Source organism: Lactuca saligna, chromosome 9 (assembly GCF_052625555.1).
Source record: "Lactuca saligna cultivar CGN05327 chromosome 9, ASM5262555v1, whole genome shotgun sequence".
NCBI lineage: Eukaryota > Viridiplantae > Streptophyta > Magnoliopsida > Asterales > Asteraceae > Lactuca > Lactuca saligna.
The window spans coordinates 78,929,620-78,947,452 of record NC_136425.1 but is presented as its reverse complement, the minus strand read 5'-3'; the positions used below and the strand labels follow the sequence as shown (position 1 = coordinate 78,947,452).

At 34.7% G+C, this 17,833-nt stretch overlaps 1 protein-coding gene across 4 annotated transcripts; it reads right to left on the bottom strand.

Moving 5' to 3' along the window:
* Positions 1–9,874: 9,874 nt before the first annotated feature.
* On the bottom strand, positions 9,875–16,159 carry SAC3A (SAC3/GANP/Nin1/mts3/eIF-3 p25 family). 4 transcript variants are annotated; one of them, XM_078972809.1, is made up of 14 exons: positions 15,856–16,159; positions 15,623–15,700; positions 14,410–15,462; positions 12,734–13,114; positions 12,541–12,642; positions 12,362–12,459; positions 12,117–12,282; positions 11,499–12,026; positions 11,295–11,435; positions 11,142–11,201; positions 10,915–11,045; positions 10,689–10,822; positions 10,408–10,604; positions 9,875–10,314 (listed from the first exon to the last, which is right to left on the bottom strand). In XM_078972809.1, the coding sequence occupies exons 2-14, from the start codon at positions 15,677–15,679 to the stop codon at positions 10,213–10,215; spliced, it is 3,150 nt and encodes a 1,049-aa protein (XP_078828935.1). In that variant the 5' UTR covers positions 15,680–15,700; positions 15,856–16,159; the 3' UTR covers positions 9,875–10,212. The 4 variants fall into 4 exon arrangements, with proteins under 4 accessions (XP_078828935.1, XP_078828936.1, XP_078828937.1 ...); XM_078972810.1 differs by having other exon boundaries at positions 15,623–15,697; XM_078972811.1 differs by having other exon boundaries at positions 15,861–16,159.
* Positions 16,160–17,833: the final 1,674 nt, after the last annotated feature.

Below are 17,833 nucleotides of genomic sequence, written 5' to 3'. Positions count from 1 at the left end.
GGGACTTACATTCGAAGGTATTTTGCAAAAAAATTTCTATGTGGTCTTAAGAGCAAATAATGTTGCTTGTGAGTTCACAATTTCAGACTTCCAACTAGTGAACTTAAATGTCCTGATCACAGTTACAATGATTCTAAGTAATGTAGATGTTTCGAAGCTAACTGACACCAACAATGATGATTTTATCATCGATTTTGCTCATATCAAGGTTTTCATAGACAACTACTATGATCACTTGGCTTTTAAGGTTATTAAGCTTGCTTCAACTGTTAAAAAGCCTTCGAAAGTTCCTCAATCTTTTTTGCAAGGACATATTAATATTGAAATGTGTGAAGATGGGGAGATAATACATCAGCCTCATGGAGTCTTGTTTTGAGTGAAAAACAGGAGTGGGAAATTGACAAATTTTTTGTTTCAAGTAAGTGATTTGGAGAGGTATATGAATGCTAAATATACCAATCTCCTTGTTGGAATTAATAATTGCAAGAAGAATGATGTGGAAGGTAAGGAAGAGATTCGCAAGACTATTTTGTGGTATATGGAGGTTCGCAAAGTACTTCTACAGACTTTGAAGGTTATGGCATAATTTTTACTACTCTCGCTAAGGGGAGGTTGTAGGGATCGAAACATAGATAGTGAGGAGTCAAAATAGGTTTAGTCTATAAGAGTTGAAATTGAAATGATTTCGACTCTCTACGTATTTACAAGGCATATTTTTTATTCAAAGCTAGAATGAACAGTCATTGTATTTTTTTTATGAGTCTGTTGTACCCTATAAATAGGGTAGATACTAGAGTTGAGAGTAACTTTGGTGCTCATCTGTTCTGTAAACACTCTCAAAGACTTTGTACTCACATCAGACTAATACGAGCCATTCAGATCTTATTTACATGATGTGTTCTTACTGATTTCTTTGATTGATTTCGTATTCGTTTATCGATTCTAACTCACATCAACAGGGGTAAAAGACTAATTTATCCTTCCTATACTTGGCCCAAAAATTCGTGGCCCAAAACCCAAAATAACCCAAGGCCCAAAAATAGCCTAAAAGGGGCTTCTAAGAGTACATCATATGTACATCCCCATTACACCCTGCGTACTCGACTTTAACAGAAAAGGAAACATGACAAAGCCTGTTACGCTATACGTACCCTAGGGTTATGCCCGACATACTACCCTGATGCCCAAAATCCATATTAAGCACTTAATACCAAAAGTCTAAATGTCAAATTCATAGATCTAACTCTTGGTAAGGTCTTAACTGATAAATTTTACAACCTTAAGCTTTTGCATGGCTTAATAGAGCCCAAAACTAAACCCTAACTTCTTAACTTCACAAAATGGTCAACAACTCATGCATGGTCAAAATATGCCCAACAAGATTCAATTTTTGTGTAATAAGGACCTTAGAAACATCAAGAAATGTTAATCTAAGCTTCTAGAGTAGCTTTTACTCACAAGAGCCAACCCTTAGGACCAAAACATGCCAAAATTTAAGCTAATCAAGATATATGCAAGAGAATCATAAACGTTGAGACTTTATACCTTCTAGAAGATGATGAAGAAGAGTAGAGTCTAGATGTATAAGCTATAAACTCCAGGTACACCTTTCAAGTTCTCCTTTTTCATTATAACACACCAAAAATCACACAAAAGCTTGAGGTTCTCTTAAAATGGAGCTAAGGTTTCGTGGGGACTGAAAGAGAGGGTGGTGGTTGATGATAAGAAGGGTTTCCAAGGCGTTAAGGTCTTTAAATAGGGTCCAAGACCCTAAAATTAGGGTTTGCCTTCTCCATAAGTACGCTCTTCGTACTCTAGGTATGTCATGCATGCGCGAGAGAAACATCACATCTAATGTATTGAATTATGCCCCCATAATGGTCACCCATGCAAATATTTAAATACATAGAAACCTTAAATAAATTACTTGAGAATTGGGTGTTATATTTCTCAATCCAACTAAGACTGAGGCGATGATGCGATAGGAGGTTATGAGGTCTCTACCTGAGATTCATAGTTTCCTTAGGTTGGCAGGCTACTACCATAGATTCATCTAGGATTTCTCCAAGATTCCAGTTCTCTTGACTCGTTTGAAGAAGAAGAATTTACTTTTCAGTGGGGGTCTGAGCAGCAGGAAGAACTAAAGATTCTGATGCAGAAGTTATGTGAGGCATCAGTGTTGAACCTTCTTGATGGAGTTGAGGATTTTTTGGTTTACTGTGACGCATTGATTTTAGATTTCGGTGTTGTTGTTATGCAGAGGGATCATGTGATTGCATACTCTTCAAGGCAGTTAAAGCCTTATGAGGCGAATCATCCTACTCATGATTTAGAGTTGGGAGCAGTGGTTTTTGCCCTCAATATTTGGCAACATTATTTATATGGATTTGGGTGAACATGTGCATGCATCACAAGAGTTCGTGTTATTTCATGGATTAGCCGAGTCTTCATATGAGACAATGCAGGTGGTTAGCTGTGATGAAGGATTATAACTGTGAGATCCTCTACCATCCAGGAAAAGCTAATGTGGTGGTTGGTGCATTGAGTTAGAAGACGACCAATACACATTCTTAGGATGGGTGTTTGGCTTTAACAATTGTTTCTCCACTTTTAGAACTCATCAAGGGAGCCTAGTCTGATGTGGTCAATGTTTTGATAAAAAAAATTACACTAATAACTTTGCAATCAAATTAGTGAAAGATGGTGTGGTGTTTTATATAAATATTTTAAGAAAGCCAATAGTAAACTATTGAAGATGTTGAAATGTGTTGAAGATCATGGACGTGCCTAAGATCTTGGGAATAAGATAGTAATGTTAAGATTTTTTTATAAAGAAAATAAATTAAAGAATGTTGATTTAACCTAAGATAAGAGTATCTATATATTTGGAAATTGGGACAAAATAAATTTAAAGTAATATGTAGAAAATGTTGAAAGGAATAATAACACATTCAAAAAGGTCAAGATATAGTAAACTATCCCAAGATAAATGACGTATTCTAAAGATGTAATTAGATATAAATATGTTTAATAAATTGTGTAAAAGCAATGCAAACTGAGAAAGATCAGTGTAAACATAAATTTAAGAACAAGAACACAAGCATATACAAGGAATGCCCTTGATCACTCAAGATCTTCGACATAAAACCTCGAGAGGTTACAACCATCACACTACCTTAGAAATGTTACTAAAAATAAATATGATTACGAGTGCAATTTGATTTTCTAGTGTAAAATATAATAATTATAGTAGAGAAATCGAGAGTTATTCATAAATGAGTGTAGAGTTTGCTTTGAAGTGACCCTAACTCCTCTATTTATACATTTAATAGCTAACTAATTCTCCTAAAAATTAGGGATCTTCCTTTATGTTCTCTTGACCAGGTATTTTAGGTAGACTCCACATATTTTCTTGTTGACCACGTGCTTATTTGACTTAGTCCATGCCTTGTGATACGAGCCTTTAATCATGCACAACAAATATGATCGCAATACCAAGATATTCGTTTGTTTAAGATCTTGAGCAGTTTAGGATCTTGAGTTGTTCAGGATCTTGGGAGGTCTAAGATGTTAGGCATAATAAAGTGGAGGTAAAAATTTCACCCCCAATAGTCAAGGAAGAGAATAGGAGGGTGAGAGGATTGTGGGTCAGATTTATGCATTTTACATTGATAGTAAGGGGTTGTTGACTCTTCATGGTGGGGTTTGGGTTCCATATTTAGGTTGGGATCGACCGTATTGATGGAGGAGGTGCACAAGTCTAATTTTCCATTTATCTGGGTGTGACAAAGATGTATCGTCATCTGAGAAATTTTTTTTGGTGGATGAGCATGAAGAGAGATATAGCTTGGTACATGGAACGGTGCTTGACTTGTCGAAAAGTCAAGGTCGAATATCAGCACCCTCATGGAAAGTTGCAGCCTTTAGATATCTCATTATGAGAAATAGGAGCATATTCATCACAAAGCTACCAAATATTTCTAGGGGATTTGATGTTATTTGGGTTATCATGGATCGTTAGACAAAGAGTGCCCACTTTATTTCCATCCAAAAGAGTTATTCAGCTAAGAATTTGGCTAACATTTATATTCGAGATGTGGTTGCTCATCATGGAGTACCAGTTTTATTGGTTTCAATCGATATGCTTGCTTTACTTCTAGATTTTTGAAGAGGCTCCACGAAGATTTGGCTACTTGTTTGCATTTCAACACTAGTTATCATCCTTAGCCAAATGTGCAAAATGAGCAAACCATTCAGACACTTGAGGATATGTTGAGATATTTTGTTATCGACTTTGGTGGGAGTTAGGATTCTTATCGTCCTTTAGTATAATTCTCCTACAACAACATCTAACATTCTAGCATTGGTGTACCTCCCTTCTAGCTTCTCTATGGGACGAAGTGTTGAATCTTGATTTCTTGGGGAGAGGTTAGCAAGAGATTCATGGGAAGCCTGAGGTGGTACTCAAGACTACAAGTTGAATCGGCGAGTTAGGAAAATATTAGAGATAGCATAGAGTACGCAGAAGAGTTATGTTACAAAACATCACTCTGAGTTGGAGCTCTAGGTTGGGGATGTGGTGTTGTTAAAGGTGTCTCCATGGAAAGGCAATATTCATTTTCAGAATTATGGGAAGTTGGACCCTTGATTCATTTGACCTTTTAGAGTGATTTCTAAGGAGGGAAAGGTTACATATCGATTAGATCTGCCAAATAGATCCACAATACTTTCCATATTTCCTAGCTTCGAAAGTGTTTAGTAGATGATTTGGTTGTGGTACCAATTGAAAACATTTAGGCGTATGAGCATCTAAATTATATGGAGAGACCGATTACAATCTTGGATAGGAAGACGAAGACCTTGCACAACAAGGTGGTGAGTCTAGTAAAGGTATATTAGTATTACCAGAAGGATTCTAAATGGACTTGGGAACTCAAGCAAGAGATGCGCAAGCACTACCTAGAGCTTTTTTCGCATCAAATTTCAAGGGTGAAATGTGATTCAAGTGGAGAGAGTTATAACATCCTTATTCCCAGTACGTAAATTATCTTGGTCTTGTTTTGTATGATTCCCTGAAATCTAAAAAAAAACTAAAGAAATTAGAATTTTTTATAGGGAGCACGGCACGCCCGACCCATTGGTTAAGCGTTTATTAGGGTTTTAAGGCTACTTATATAGTCTTACATCCCTAAGGTCGGATCAGTTGTGGCCTCCATAAACCCTAGAGAGAGTATTTAGAAACCCTAGCCCCTTTCTCTCCTATTTTGAGCTTGGTTTCACCTTGACATCTTATCTTTCTTTGATTTATGCATGAAGCTTGAATATAAATATTTCCTTTAGAGCACTGACATAAAAAGAAAGTGTACATCTAGCAAGTTTTCACCTTCCTTGAACCTTTGTGAGTATAAAGCTTTAGGCGTTATTCTTTTTTTTTTCTAGATCTTTCTTATTGTCTATTTTATACACTTTTGGTCCCATTTTGGTGGTAAGCTTGGAGTTGAGATGAATCCATCTCCTTTTGAACACTAAGGGTTGTTTTGTGGACCACATGGACTTGGAAACTTGGTAACTTATGTGTGTTCTCTTAGCCATGCAAGTTGTGTTGTCATTTTAGGTCTTTTTGATGTTTAAATTTTAGATCTTGTTGGATTGTAGTGTCTTAATGGATAAAGTTGGAAACTTTATCCATTAAGACACTGTTAAGGACCAAATATAGAAATTTTGGCGATTGACTTATTGGAATGAGCTATTTTTCCTTATGAATATGGCTTGCGCGCAGTGTGTCTTTCCCACGAGCGATGTGCCTTTCTGAATTATCTAGAACGCGATTGTTTCAGCTTAGAGACCCAACTGTTTTGTCATTTAGTATGCACGAGGCCTCTTTATGAGGCGTAGGGAACCTGTTTGATGAAATTGTTGACTTTTTAACTTTTTAACTGAGTTTCACTTTAGATTAAACTTTAGGCTTTGAGGTCTTAAATTGAGGTTTGACCTTTTATTTTATGTTCAAATGGTTTTTGTACCATCCTTCACATACTGCGAGTTATGACGATTATCTGGTTGCCTGTGAGGTGTGTTTTCTCATTATACTTTGTAGGATACTAGTTGTCTTGGTATGCTAGATTTTCTTTGTGAAATTTTTATGAAAGACCATGTTTGGCCCATGGAATTTGTATGAAAGACTATGTTTTGGCACATAGCAGGCAAGATTGTTTTGGCACATAAAATGAAGTGATTGTAAGATTATATTCAGCATATAGTATTCACATGGGTTAGAACAGACCCATTACAATTATGTATTGTTATAGATGGTATGTGGTATCTTGGGAAACTCACTAAGCTTTGTGCTTATGGTTTAAGTTTAAATGGTTCAGGTACTTCTGGTAGTAAAGGAAAGAGCTTGACTGGATCACCTCACATCCATTAGAGATTCCACACTATTTATTTAATGTATTTCTATGATGTTTGTTGAGACTACATTATATATACTTTTATTATCTTTTGATGGAATCGAAATGAATGGATTTATTTTATTTTAAAATGAAAAAAAAATACTTTGTATTTTTGGGATGTTACATGGTCCCTTTTTGGTCATTATTCTATGGAGTTTGGAAAACTCAAGGTCCTTTTATGTTTCTAATTGATCTTTTGGATTCTTTGAGATGTTTTAAGTCCATGTTTGTCTTTCCATTGCATCTATACAAGAATTTTGAGCCATTTCAGGATATTTATGAGTTAGTGTTTGAAAATTAGATTATTTGGGTCATGGATATGGATAAAGTTGGAAACTTTACCCATTAAGACCCTTGGTTGATTCAGATATGAAAGTTATATCCCTCATCTAAAAGGATTAAGGACTTAAGAAGGAAGGTTGTTAAACCATAAAGCGTGATGTGCTTCTTGGAGGGTCGAGATGCGCCTCTAGTTTCCTTTCGTGACTATTTTGTCTTCTTTTAGGCATGACGTGTCACATGAAGGTCGCAACATGCTTAGTCGTTGATCGTTGACCTTTTGACCAGTTTGAATTTTGGTCAAACTTTTATAGATTTGAGTATCTGACTAAGGATTGGTCTCGAATTAGTATCATGTGGTTTATGCCAATTGTTTCACCATAAAGGTTGCTATTAAGTTCTGCTACTAGACTCGGGTGTATTTCTCACTATACTATGTAGGACATTAGTTGCCTTGGATTGGTAGGTAGTCTTTGTGACTTATGTATGAAAGACTATAGTTAGACTATAACAGGAAATATTGTAGTTAGACTATAGTAGGGAAAATGTAGTGGTCCTGGTTCTGGTTCAGGCCCAAGCAACCATGGTGGAGCGGGTTTGTGTGATGAATGCATGCGTGATTTGGTTTATTTTGAGGTCTCGAAGGCCTAGTTCGAGGTGGTATCGACATCGGTTGCAAGTCTCAAGGAGGAGATGATCGAGGTCTCAAGGAGGAGATGATCGAGATCATTGATGAGAGGTTTGTATTTGTAGTATGGGTTGGATAGTTGAGGTCCAAGGATGTTAATTGCTACGACATGGTTGTGTATTAGCCTCCCATGTTCAAGGGGGGAGGATCGGATTCTTAACATTTAATGGATGGAGGAGATGGAGGGTGTCTTCCACGCCAATTTTTGTCCCGAGGAGGCAAAGGTTTGGTGCGCTTTGGACTTTTTTTTACCATGCAGTTAAAGGGTTGTTGGGATCTGATTACGTAGTCTGTTAATATGACTGAGATGGAGACCATGTCTTGGGATCAGTTTGTGATCCAATTTTGGGACGAGATGGTGTTTCCAATGGAGTTTGAGATTGTGACTTGAGAGATAAGACAAGAGGTTTGGGGAAGTTGATGTTGTCTCCACTTAATTTTTGGCAACGTGAATTCCATAAGGAGAATATTAGACTGTTAAAACTTGACAAATTCACAAAGATGAAGTTAACTGAAGATAAAGGGAAGGAAACTGCATAAAACGCATAATGTTGAACTGGATCACAGTTTATTATGTTTTTGGTTTGAAGTTTTGATAATTAAGGTGTTGTTTATTTTTTTGGGGCAAAATGTTTACAATCTGCGAACCACATATGTAGACATCAACAGTAGAAGAGGTGGATCAAACGTGTGCAGTCTGAAAAAAGAAAAAGTTTTTTAACATCTGCAAACTACTAAAATAAACTAAAATCTAAATAAACTGATTTTTTAACTTCAAAGTGATTTTTTAATATTTTTATGACTTTGTTATAAATAATTAACAAATCTAGATCAACTTTTATGTATTATTGTATAAACAATGAAAATAAAATGGTACAAATTAATGTATATATTTTATAAAAACAATAATTTTTATCGTAAAGTTATACCTAAACATTGTAATTAGAAATCAAAGAATTTGACATATAAATGGAAGGACATAAACTTCAACTTTTTCAATTATATCGATTAAAAATGTACTATAAATAATTTTCCAAAAATTGACAATATTGTATTAAATAATATTTTATATAATTTGGCACTCAAAATATAAGAATATATTATGATTTTTTTTTTCATATTTATATAAACAATTTCAACGACTATTATTGTAATAAATCTTAATTAATAAATTTGTCAAAATGTTATGTTTGTGTCGTCGAACTTTTTTTTAAAGTATTGTAACTTTTTTTTTCAAATTCTTTATCATTAATAAAGTTGGAATAAATATAAATTTTTAAAAAAACTAAAAAATACATAAAGATATATGTGTTTTTTTTTTTTGCTAGAAGATGTCTGAAGATGCTAGAAGACTTTGTCAGATCCACATACGAGCCAAGAAGAGGCGCGCAAACATTTTTAGGTTTACAGTCTTCAAAAAAAACAAACAGTCTGCAAAGGCTAATGTCTGCGCGGCACAGACAGAAATGACCAAAAAGATCTGTAGACAAAAAACAAACAACATATAAGTCTTAGTTTCCGAAGTAGTATTAGTTACAATGAATGTCAATCTAAAGACTAGTTTATATTTTTAGTAAGTTTGAAATGTTGTTTTGGTTTTGTATTTTAATATGAAGTATTCATGGTTAAAGTAATTATGTTCGTTTATGGTAATGTTGTAGTTTTTAAAGTTAAAAAGTATAATTATGTGAAACTGGTTAAAGTAAAACCAATATGTATTGTGTTTGTTAGAAGATTATGAAGTGGGTTAACTTCATAGTAGAAGCTACATGAGCACAATTCTTAATGACATACCAATTATCATATGAAAATTTTCGAACAAGAACTGGAGGCATTTTTTCATTTTGTTTTGAAAAAAATTAAATGTTCTCTTCAGATTTTAATATGGAACAATACCAAAATTATCACAAAACTGCGGCAACATAAAAAACAGGACAATTACGAACCAAAAGCATAAAAATTTGCCGAACCTAAACGTTTTTCTGTAAGAAGAGTTTTTTCGAAAAAAAAAATTGTATAAAACCAAAAGATTACTGGTAAACAGGACCAAATAGAAAAATATAAAGACCATTTTAGGGAAAAAAAAAAAAAAAAAAAAACAATAATAATAAATTTAGGTTTAATCTGAAAAATAATATATTTGGTCTTTTTTATATAATAAATGAATGATTAAAAAGTGCAAAATGATTCTTATTTTATCCAAAACAAAGAGTAATTTTGATTGTTTCGACAAAATGTCTTTTAATGATATGTTTGTCTATAAATAATATGTATTCTTTATTTTATATTTTATATAATCAATAAAATAAAGTAATTGGTCAAAGAAAATGACAAATTATAAAAGATTTACAAAAATCCAGGACAAGGGATGCTGTAAACTCTGAACTCTAAAGAGTGAAGACATGTCTTCATCTCATCATCCACTCTTGAATAATCAGAATCATAAACAGAGATATACAGAAAAAAATAAAATAAAATAAATCAGAGCTACACCACAACATAAGCAATCAAATTACAAAATTTAAACCAATACACATTATAACGCCTCTATAGAAAAAAAGAATGAACATCTGATTCTAATGAAAACATCTCATCTCATCTGTTTTTTTGTATTCCACGATACTACTAGTAGTACACTATCGATCCCAACATCAAAAAAACCCAGCCACGTATTAAATTTCCAGGCTGGGTTTCTCCAGGATCCACGTCAGCAAAAACCTAGTTTTCTTTTACATGTGTCTTGTCTTGATTCTTGATCTATTTATTTATGATTTATGATTTTATGATTTACGATTATGACAATGAACGTGTCAAAAAATCATTAACAGCAAGACTGGCGTCCCCATGGGACACCGCATCATCTGGCTCTGGCATAAACAAAGAAGCCATGGACGCCTGCAGTAGAAATTATATACACATACTATGTAAAAAAATAATAAAGTAAATGAAGATAAAAGCGTAGTATATTGTATATATAAATATAAATACCTTAGCGTCAATCATCATCTCTCCAGAATTATCCATAGCAAGAGATGCACCATGAGCCTTCAACCATTCTGTACACTCCTCCAATCCATTTTCTTGGAATCCAAGAACCTGAGCCACATAATTCACAGGTAGTGTTGGGCGATATGATCGCGTCATGCATTTCACAGCTGCATACCGCATCTTCTCCACATAAAGATCTGTGCACATGATATTATTATTTATTATTTATATATATTAATTAATAAAAAAAAAAGTAATTGAAAGTAAAGTGAGGGTCTTACCCATAAGACAGGTGTTGAGGTTAGGAGCAATTTTATATAATCTGAAAAACAAGACATAGTTTCCGGATGTCACGGCTGCACGCACTGCAAGAGCATGTTTAACCGCTTCGTCTTTCCTTGCTTCGACTGATAATCTACACTTGAAATTCAGTTTTTTTAATAAAAATCAAAACACAAAACTACGTCGTTTTGAGTTTATTTATATATAATATTTAATAAAATGGACCTAGACATGGCTGACAAGTGATCTCTATTGTTCTTGGAGTGCAAGATAACACAGAGTAAATTGTAGGCAGAAAACTCCATATGGCATCCCTTAATTCCTTCAGCATAAAGAGTCTGCAATTGTGACTGGCACTGGAAAATCAAAATACCTTTTTCATTAATTTAAAATTGGTTTCATTTAAACATAAATAACTTTGTTTTACAGCTAGAGATTAAAGAAAGACAGACCTGATTAATCTCGGACAAGTCTCCGACTTCTATTGCTAATCTTGCATGGGTTTCATACACCTGAAGATTATATACAAGATATAATTAGGAATTATATTTAATTTCTAAACGACCATTCTATCATTTACATTACATAAGTCAAAGTATACGTACCTTGACAGTCAACTCATTGCGTATGCGTTGTACTGTAAGGTCTTGTCGAATAGATTTGAGCTGATCGCATTTATAAAGATAGTTCTTTTGAGACTCTTGAACCATAACCAAAGCCTTTTCCAATACTTCCTCAGGTCTTACCTGAAACAAAAACAAATTAAAACCCTAAAACAAAGTAGCAGAAGAAGATGATGATTTACTTACAGTTGAAGGATCTGGTGCAGAAGTAAGGCGTAAGTAACGTTTTTCAATTTCTTGACAAGTTCCTTTAACAGTTAAAGAGTCCCAATCAATATCTTCAACTGCCCTGCTGGCACCTCCACTGTCATCTGAGGTGTTGGTGTTGCTACTATTTGCCAACATGGACATAGACGCCCTTCTAGTGTACAAGTTTTTGGCTTTATTATTATTGTTGTTATTGTTATATGTTGTTCGATTTCCATGGTTTTTTTCAAAACGTTTTGAACGACTTTCACGTCTCTTTTTTTCTTCTGGTGAGTCCGCAAGTGTAATTGCACTTGCATAATATGCAGTTAGGCCTTGTTCTTTGTCACTATCACTTGATGATGAGTCATTGTTGTTGTTGTTAATAGGTGCGCTTTTACCTTCACCTATATGTTGCCTTTTAGCTGGACGAAAACCTGATTTATTTGTTTCTTTTTGATTTGATAAAAAGAATCTCAGGTTACTAAATTTATTACTCTCCTTATTCTCTGGTTTTCCTGTAGAAAACTGTACAAAACAGACACATGATAAAAAAGAATTACTAATCAACAAACGTACATTGCTACTTTTTGCATTTAACCCTAGAAAGCAACAAACCTGTTTATCTCTTTCAATGCTATGAAAGCCTCCACTGGATTTTACACTCTCGGGGGTAAAAAACGACTGTTTCTCAACTGGTTTCTCATCTGGCAGAGGCTCCCACCTACTTTTTGCACGCCTATTTGGACTTCTTCTGTTCTTCATCAGTGATGGAGGAGTTGATCTATTCAATAAAGTGACAGAAAAAAGGTTTAAAAGATTGATAACAAAAGCAGGAAATGATATAAAGAGAAGAAGCATACTCGTTAGTAATGGTATCAGTGTTGGGAATAGGGAAAAGAGGCTCAGTATCCCAGTCTCGTGTAGAAAGAGTGCCTTCAGTACTTGCTTTGGTGATAATCTGAAATAATCAAAAAATATAAGTGCCATGTGATGTGATTACACAGATAAGAATTTTAGTAAGTTATAAAAGCAAACAAACCTCCTTGAGGACATTTTGGCAAGCTGCCATCTGTCTATCATCCTTGCAACGAGCCAAAGCCCTTTCTACATACCCACGTAGTGACTTGGGAAGCGTGCCAGGCTGTAAAAAAGAAATTTTTCAATGATTAAATAAATGATTAAAAATAAAAAAAAAATAAAAAGTAGATTCTTTAGTCCAAATGAAGTCTCACCTTATCTGCAGAATCTGCAGCAGGAGCATGTGATGATGTGTTGTCATTAGGGTTAGGAAGTGAGACACCGATATAAGCTGGCTTTGAGGCTCCAATTGTGGAATTGTTGTTTTTGGGTAAATTAGAAGAGATTCTAGGGTTTGTTGGAATCTGCACTTTGTTTACCCCAAAGGGTACAGAAGTTTGTGGGGTCATTTGTGGAGGTGGTTGATAGGTTTGAGGCAGATGAGAAGATGTATATTGTTGTACATTTGGTCTTTGAGGGGGGGCTTCTAAAGGCTTCTGAAAGCCTGATTGCATTGGGGTAACATGGTAATTTTGGTAACCTTGACTCCCTTGTTTCCAGTAACTTTCATGGACATTGTTAATTGCTGCACTAGGCTGAGAACAAAATCATAAAAGACTTAAGTATGGATGCAAGAACGTGTAAGTATGTAGGAATACAGGGCTTCTTGTATGCATATAAGTAGATGTATTGTTTGTATGCATGTAATGTAAGCATGTCTTTAAGTATTCAAGATAGTTCTTGGATGTTTAATTTTTTTTTTTCACTAGAAATAGAACAGAATAAAAAAAAAACAGGAACGTACCTTTATATGAGATGAAATATATAATAACAAATTAACTCTTTACATATTGATGATGCTGTAATAATATAGACAAGATTCGTTTTTATAAAAGTAAATTAACTCTTACATATTGATGATGCTGTAATAACATGGTAAGAAGCATATTTCTGATTTCTGACCCATAAAAAACAACAACATGGTTTCTGTAACCATTTATTTATGCACAAATAAGGAAGTTACATTTTAGTATTTATAAGGAAAAAGGAATATCACCAATTTAGTTCTACATTCATTTTGGAAGCCACAGAGAAACATTGTATATGTAACTTCTTAGGTTACATATACTCTTATTAAGTCTTAAACACAAAACTTGCTCATTCTAAGAATAAGAAAAGAAATAAATGTACAATTAGAACTTCAAAAGGTACATAAACCCTCGCATATAACATAGCAGCTAGGATTGACACATAGTGTTATGTCTAGATGTTATACTATGTTTAAATGCAACACAGGTTTTTTTTTTTCTTTTTTTTAGTAAAAGTAGCTTGGAAAGACCAAATCAACAGCATAAACATCCATCAGACACCAACAACAACAACATCAACAATTCCCAAGTCCCATAACAAATGGTGTTAGGAGAATGTAACTATGTAAGAGGAAATATGCAAACAAATGGGTATAAATATGCATATACAAGCAATAAAGCAAAAAGTAATACGTATATACAGGCAATAGAGTACAGAAGAAAGTAACAAGCAGCACACAAGCAATAGAGCAGAAAGTAGGGAGCAGATATAAAGAAGGAATAAATATAAAGATAAAGACTACACTTAGAAGCTCACACAGAAATAAAAGGAAAGTGAAACCTATGCAACTCCACTACCCTAATTTTAAACCTCCACTCCCTCCTATCTACAGTCTTCTAAAGAACCAACTTCTTTGGTTATTCATTGGCAATAAGTCTCCTACAATCTACTATGCAAAATTATATCATCGGTTATTCAATGGCAATAAGTTTAAGCATGCAGTATTACTGGATCCAGTTAAGAACATACACAAGAGGCATGACAATGGTATTAAATTATATGGGAAAAGCAATCCCCAAACCTGCACTGAGGGTAACTCAGATAAGCCAGATTCTGGCTTCCAAGATGATGGAACTGGAGCAGTAGATGCCACTTGTTGGTTGTTTGGAGCAGAATAAGCATTGGCAACAACAGGAACAGGAACAGGAACAGGAAGAGGAGACACCAGATTGGGTGCAGTTGTAGAAGATACATTTTCAGTCCCAGGAGCACATGTGACTTCAGTTTGGCTATAATAATCTGTCCATTGTTTACTATAATCTTGTTGATATTGTACAGATGCCACAGGAGTATTATTTTGAGCAGTATAAGCAACATTAGAATCTGTAGTGTAGTTTGGATATTGATGAGCATAACTTGGATAGCTTCCTTGATTCCATGAATTCGTCTGAGTATTGTAATTTGCAGTTGGGTAACCACCAGATGTCTGATAATCACCAGGATTGTAATAAGTTGTTGAATAACTTGCAGGCCCAGGATAGGACCCTGTATTCTGAAATGAGGAAATAGGCTGATGAGGAGCACCTGTACTTTGATAGGCTCCTGCTGGCTGAACATACGTTTGACTAGACTGATTTGGCTGCTGCTGAGTGTATGATTGATTTGGCTGCTGCTGCTGATGATGATGAGGAGGAGGAGGATATGATTGATTTGGCTGCTGTTGAGGGTATGATTGATTTGGCTGCTGTTGAGGGTATGATTGATTTGGCTGCTGCTGTTGATAGCTACTACTACTATAGTAACCTGCATATCCTGTGTTTCCATATCCATATGGATCATTGTTTGGGTATGTAGCAGTTGCAGTTGGAGTTGGAGTTGCATAGTTGGCATACTCTAGATTAGCTGCTGCACCAGAACTTGAAACAGTACCAGCAGATGCCACACTCAATCCATCTTGAAGGTTTCTTGATTGAGGTTCTGAACGTTGATCATGGCTGAAGTTGGCACTGGGATAAGTTTTGTTCCCTGTGGAATCGCTAACAGCTCCATACATGGTCCAGGATGCAGATTCAGGAGCGGAAGATGAGGCATAATATGATTGTGCTTGTCCATGGCTTGAATCGACAGCGTGATGCTTAAAAAATCAAAAGAATCAAAAATGGTTTTAGTTGAAATGGACCATTATTGAAAATCAATGAATGACTAGCAAAAGAATTTGAATATCATCCATAGGCATCGATTGGAGTTATATAAACATGCTAAAGTGTTGTTTCTGCAGGAGTCTTAATGCCTACCTCGAGTGAATTCGGGTCCAGGGTGGTTATGGTGTCCGTAACTCCTTGATTCATCATAGCATCAAAAGCATCCTCCTGCTAAAAGAAAAAAAAGAAAAAAACAAATATTAGCTTAAAGCCTTAAACCTGGACTTTTCATGAATCTACAAACGAACCTAAGAGATACACTTATAATCAACAATAACCAATAAAAGCAAAAACCCTAACTAATTCACTGGAAACAACAAATCAACCTTACGAATATCTAGAGTCAATCGCGAGCTTGTAATGCAAAACACCTTGTTGCCGACGTCTGTGTTGATTCGAGTAGATGATTATAAACAAAAACAAGAAATTTACAACGGGTATTATAAAGATTTATATGTTCGTAGAGATTTAAGAATTAAGGAAAGATCGGAGAGAGCGATAAAGGGGGATTAGTGAGGAGATTCAACCGGGCGTCTACGTTGGGTCCAATTTGGGGTTCCCGAATGCTGTGTGGAAGTGGGTTAAATTCGGAGGTTTGGTTGCAACGAGTAATTTCTGTTTTCAATTATTCTAGGGATACTTATTTAGGCAAGGAGGTTAAGTAGTTGTTCCGATTTATACAAAAACATTGCTTTCTAATAAGATCTGTTATAATATTTTAAATATGGACAAATTATATTATATAACTACTTAATATGAAAAACGCTAAATGTTTCTTGTTATGTTTGGAAAAAGAGAATGATTTTTAAGCGAACATTTTTCTAAGATTATAGAAAGAAAACATTTGAAGAATTGAAAATAACTTTATCAAGAAGAAGACCAGTCAATTGGTCGATGTCGGTGGTGAGATTGAAGCTTCCATATACTCAAAGAGCGTTGTCTCCACCTTGGCCCGGAGTGAAGGATGGGTTTTGGTCAAATGGTGAAGCCTTCCAAAGGAGTGTAGTGTCAGACTTCGACCTAGAGCAAATTATGAGTTTTGGTATCAGCGAAGGTTGGAGATATCAAGATGAAGCAAAAGGGTCAAGCTTTTCGGTTGAAGCGAAGTTTGAAGTCAAGGAAAAAAGCAAATTCTCGATCAAATGTTCTGAAGTGCAATCTTTCCTTCAGTGTTCTTAGAAGCTTAGGTTCTTAAGTAGCAGTGAATCAGTGTCTAGTCTCAACATTACAGAATAAACTTCCTATTATGCTAGCCTAGCATATGGTCATTGGTCTAACCCATAATACTTACGTCAACGAAACTATAAATATATCTCACTTATTGTAACCCTAATAAGCGTGTGTATGTGTTGAAACTGATAGTGAAGTTGATACATAAATCTTGTATATCATTGATAATCAATAAAAATGGATTTCTCTAGTTTTTTTTTTTTTTTTTTTTTTTTTTTTTTTTTTTTAGGACATAGACTGACTACTATATTCAAGTGAGCTAAGTTAAAATTTATCATCTCTATTGTTATGATTAATTTTGTTGATTTGTTCTTAATACCTAATAGTCGGTATCAAAGTTATGGTTGAAGATGGAAAGATGGGAAGATCAAGATCAATAAATTTAAGTTAATTAAGAAGTTGTCTAACATGTACAAAAAAAAAAAAAAAAAAAAAAAAAAAAAAAAAAACCTCAACAACTAACAAGGGTTCTTGATTAGATAGTTGTTTATGAAGAAAGGTGGTTCAATGATGGATCATGTGAACCAATTTAACTCAATAATATCACAAAATTGATATTTGTTGATATTAGATTCGAATACGAAGTCGATACGTTGTTGTTATTATCTTCGCTCCCTAAGAGTTGGTCTGGAAATGTTATAATAGTTAGTAGTTCACACAGAACCATAGAAATCTCATTTGAAGGCATTCATGACTTAATCCTCGGTCAAGATGTCTGAAAAAAGAAGAATAATGGAGTGCTACAACAACACATTAAGTATCGAAGACATGTGAAGAAAGTCTAATAGAAGGTATCGTGGTAGAGGAAGGTCAAAGTTAAGGAGGAGAGGGCAGTCCAAGAGCAAGAAGGATATTACCTATTGGGATTGCAACAAAAAAAGGAAAGAAACGATTACTTCAGAATTCAGTTCTCAAAACCTTTGTCGAGAAGACGAGGAAGAAAATGCATATGGTTGAAGATTTTGATTATGTTCTTATTTGTTATGTATAGAGTCTGAATGAATCATAGATCATGGATTCGTGTGCCCCGTTCCATGCAAGTCATTGTAGAGAAATAACGCATAATTTTAAACA

Excerpts from the sequence above, each read along its gene's own strand:
- SAC3A (XM_078972809.1), bottom strand. The coding sequence starts at position 15,679 with ATGATGAATCAAGGAGTTACGGACACCATAACCACCCTGGACCCGAAT. Across the intron at positions 15,463-15,622 it reads TGGACCCGAATTCACTCGAG|CATCACGCTGTCGATTCAAG; the intron begins GTAGGCATTAAG and ends TGATTTTTTAAG. Across the intron at positions 11,046-11,141 it reads ACTTGTCCGAGATTAATCAG|TGCCAGTCACAATTGCAGAC; the intron begins GTCTGTCTTTCT and ends TTGATTTTCCAG.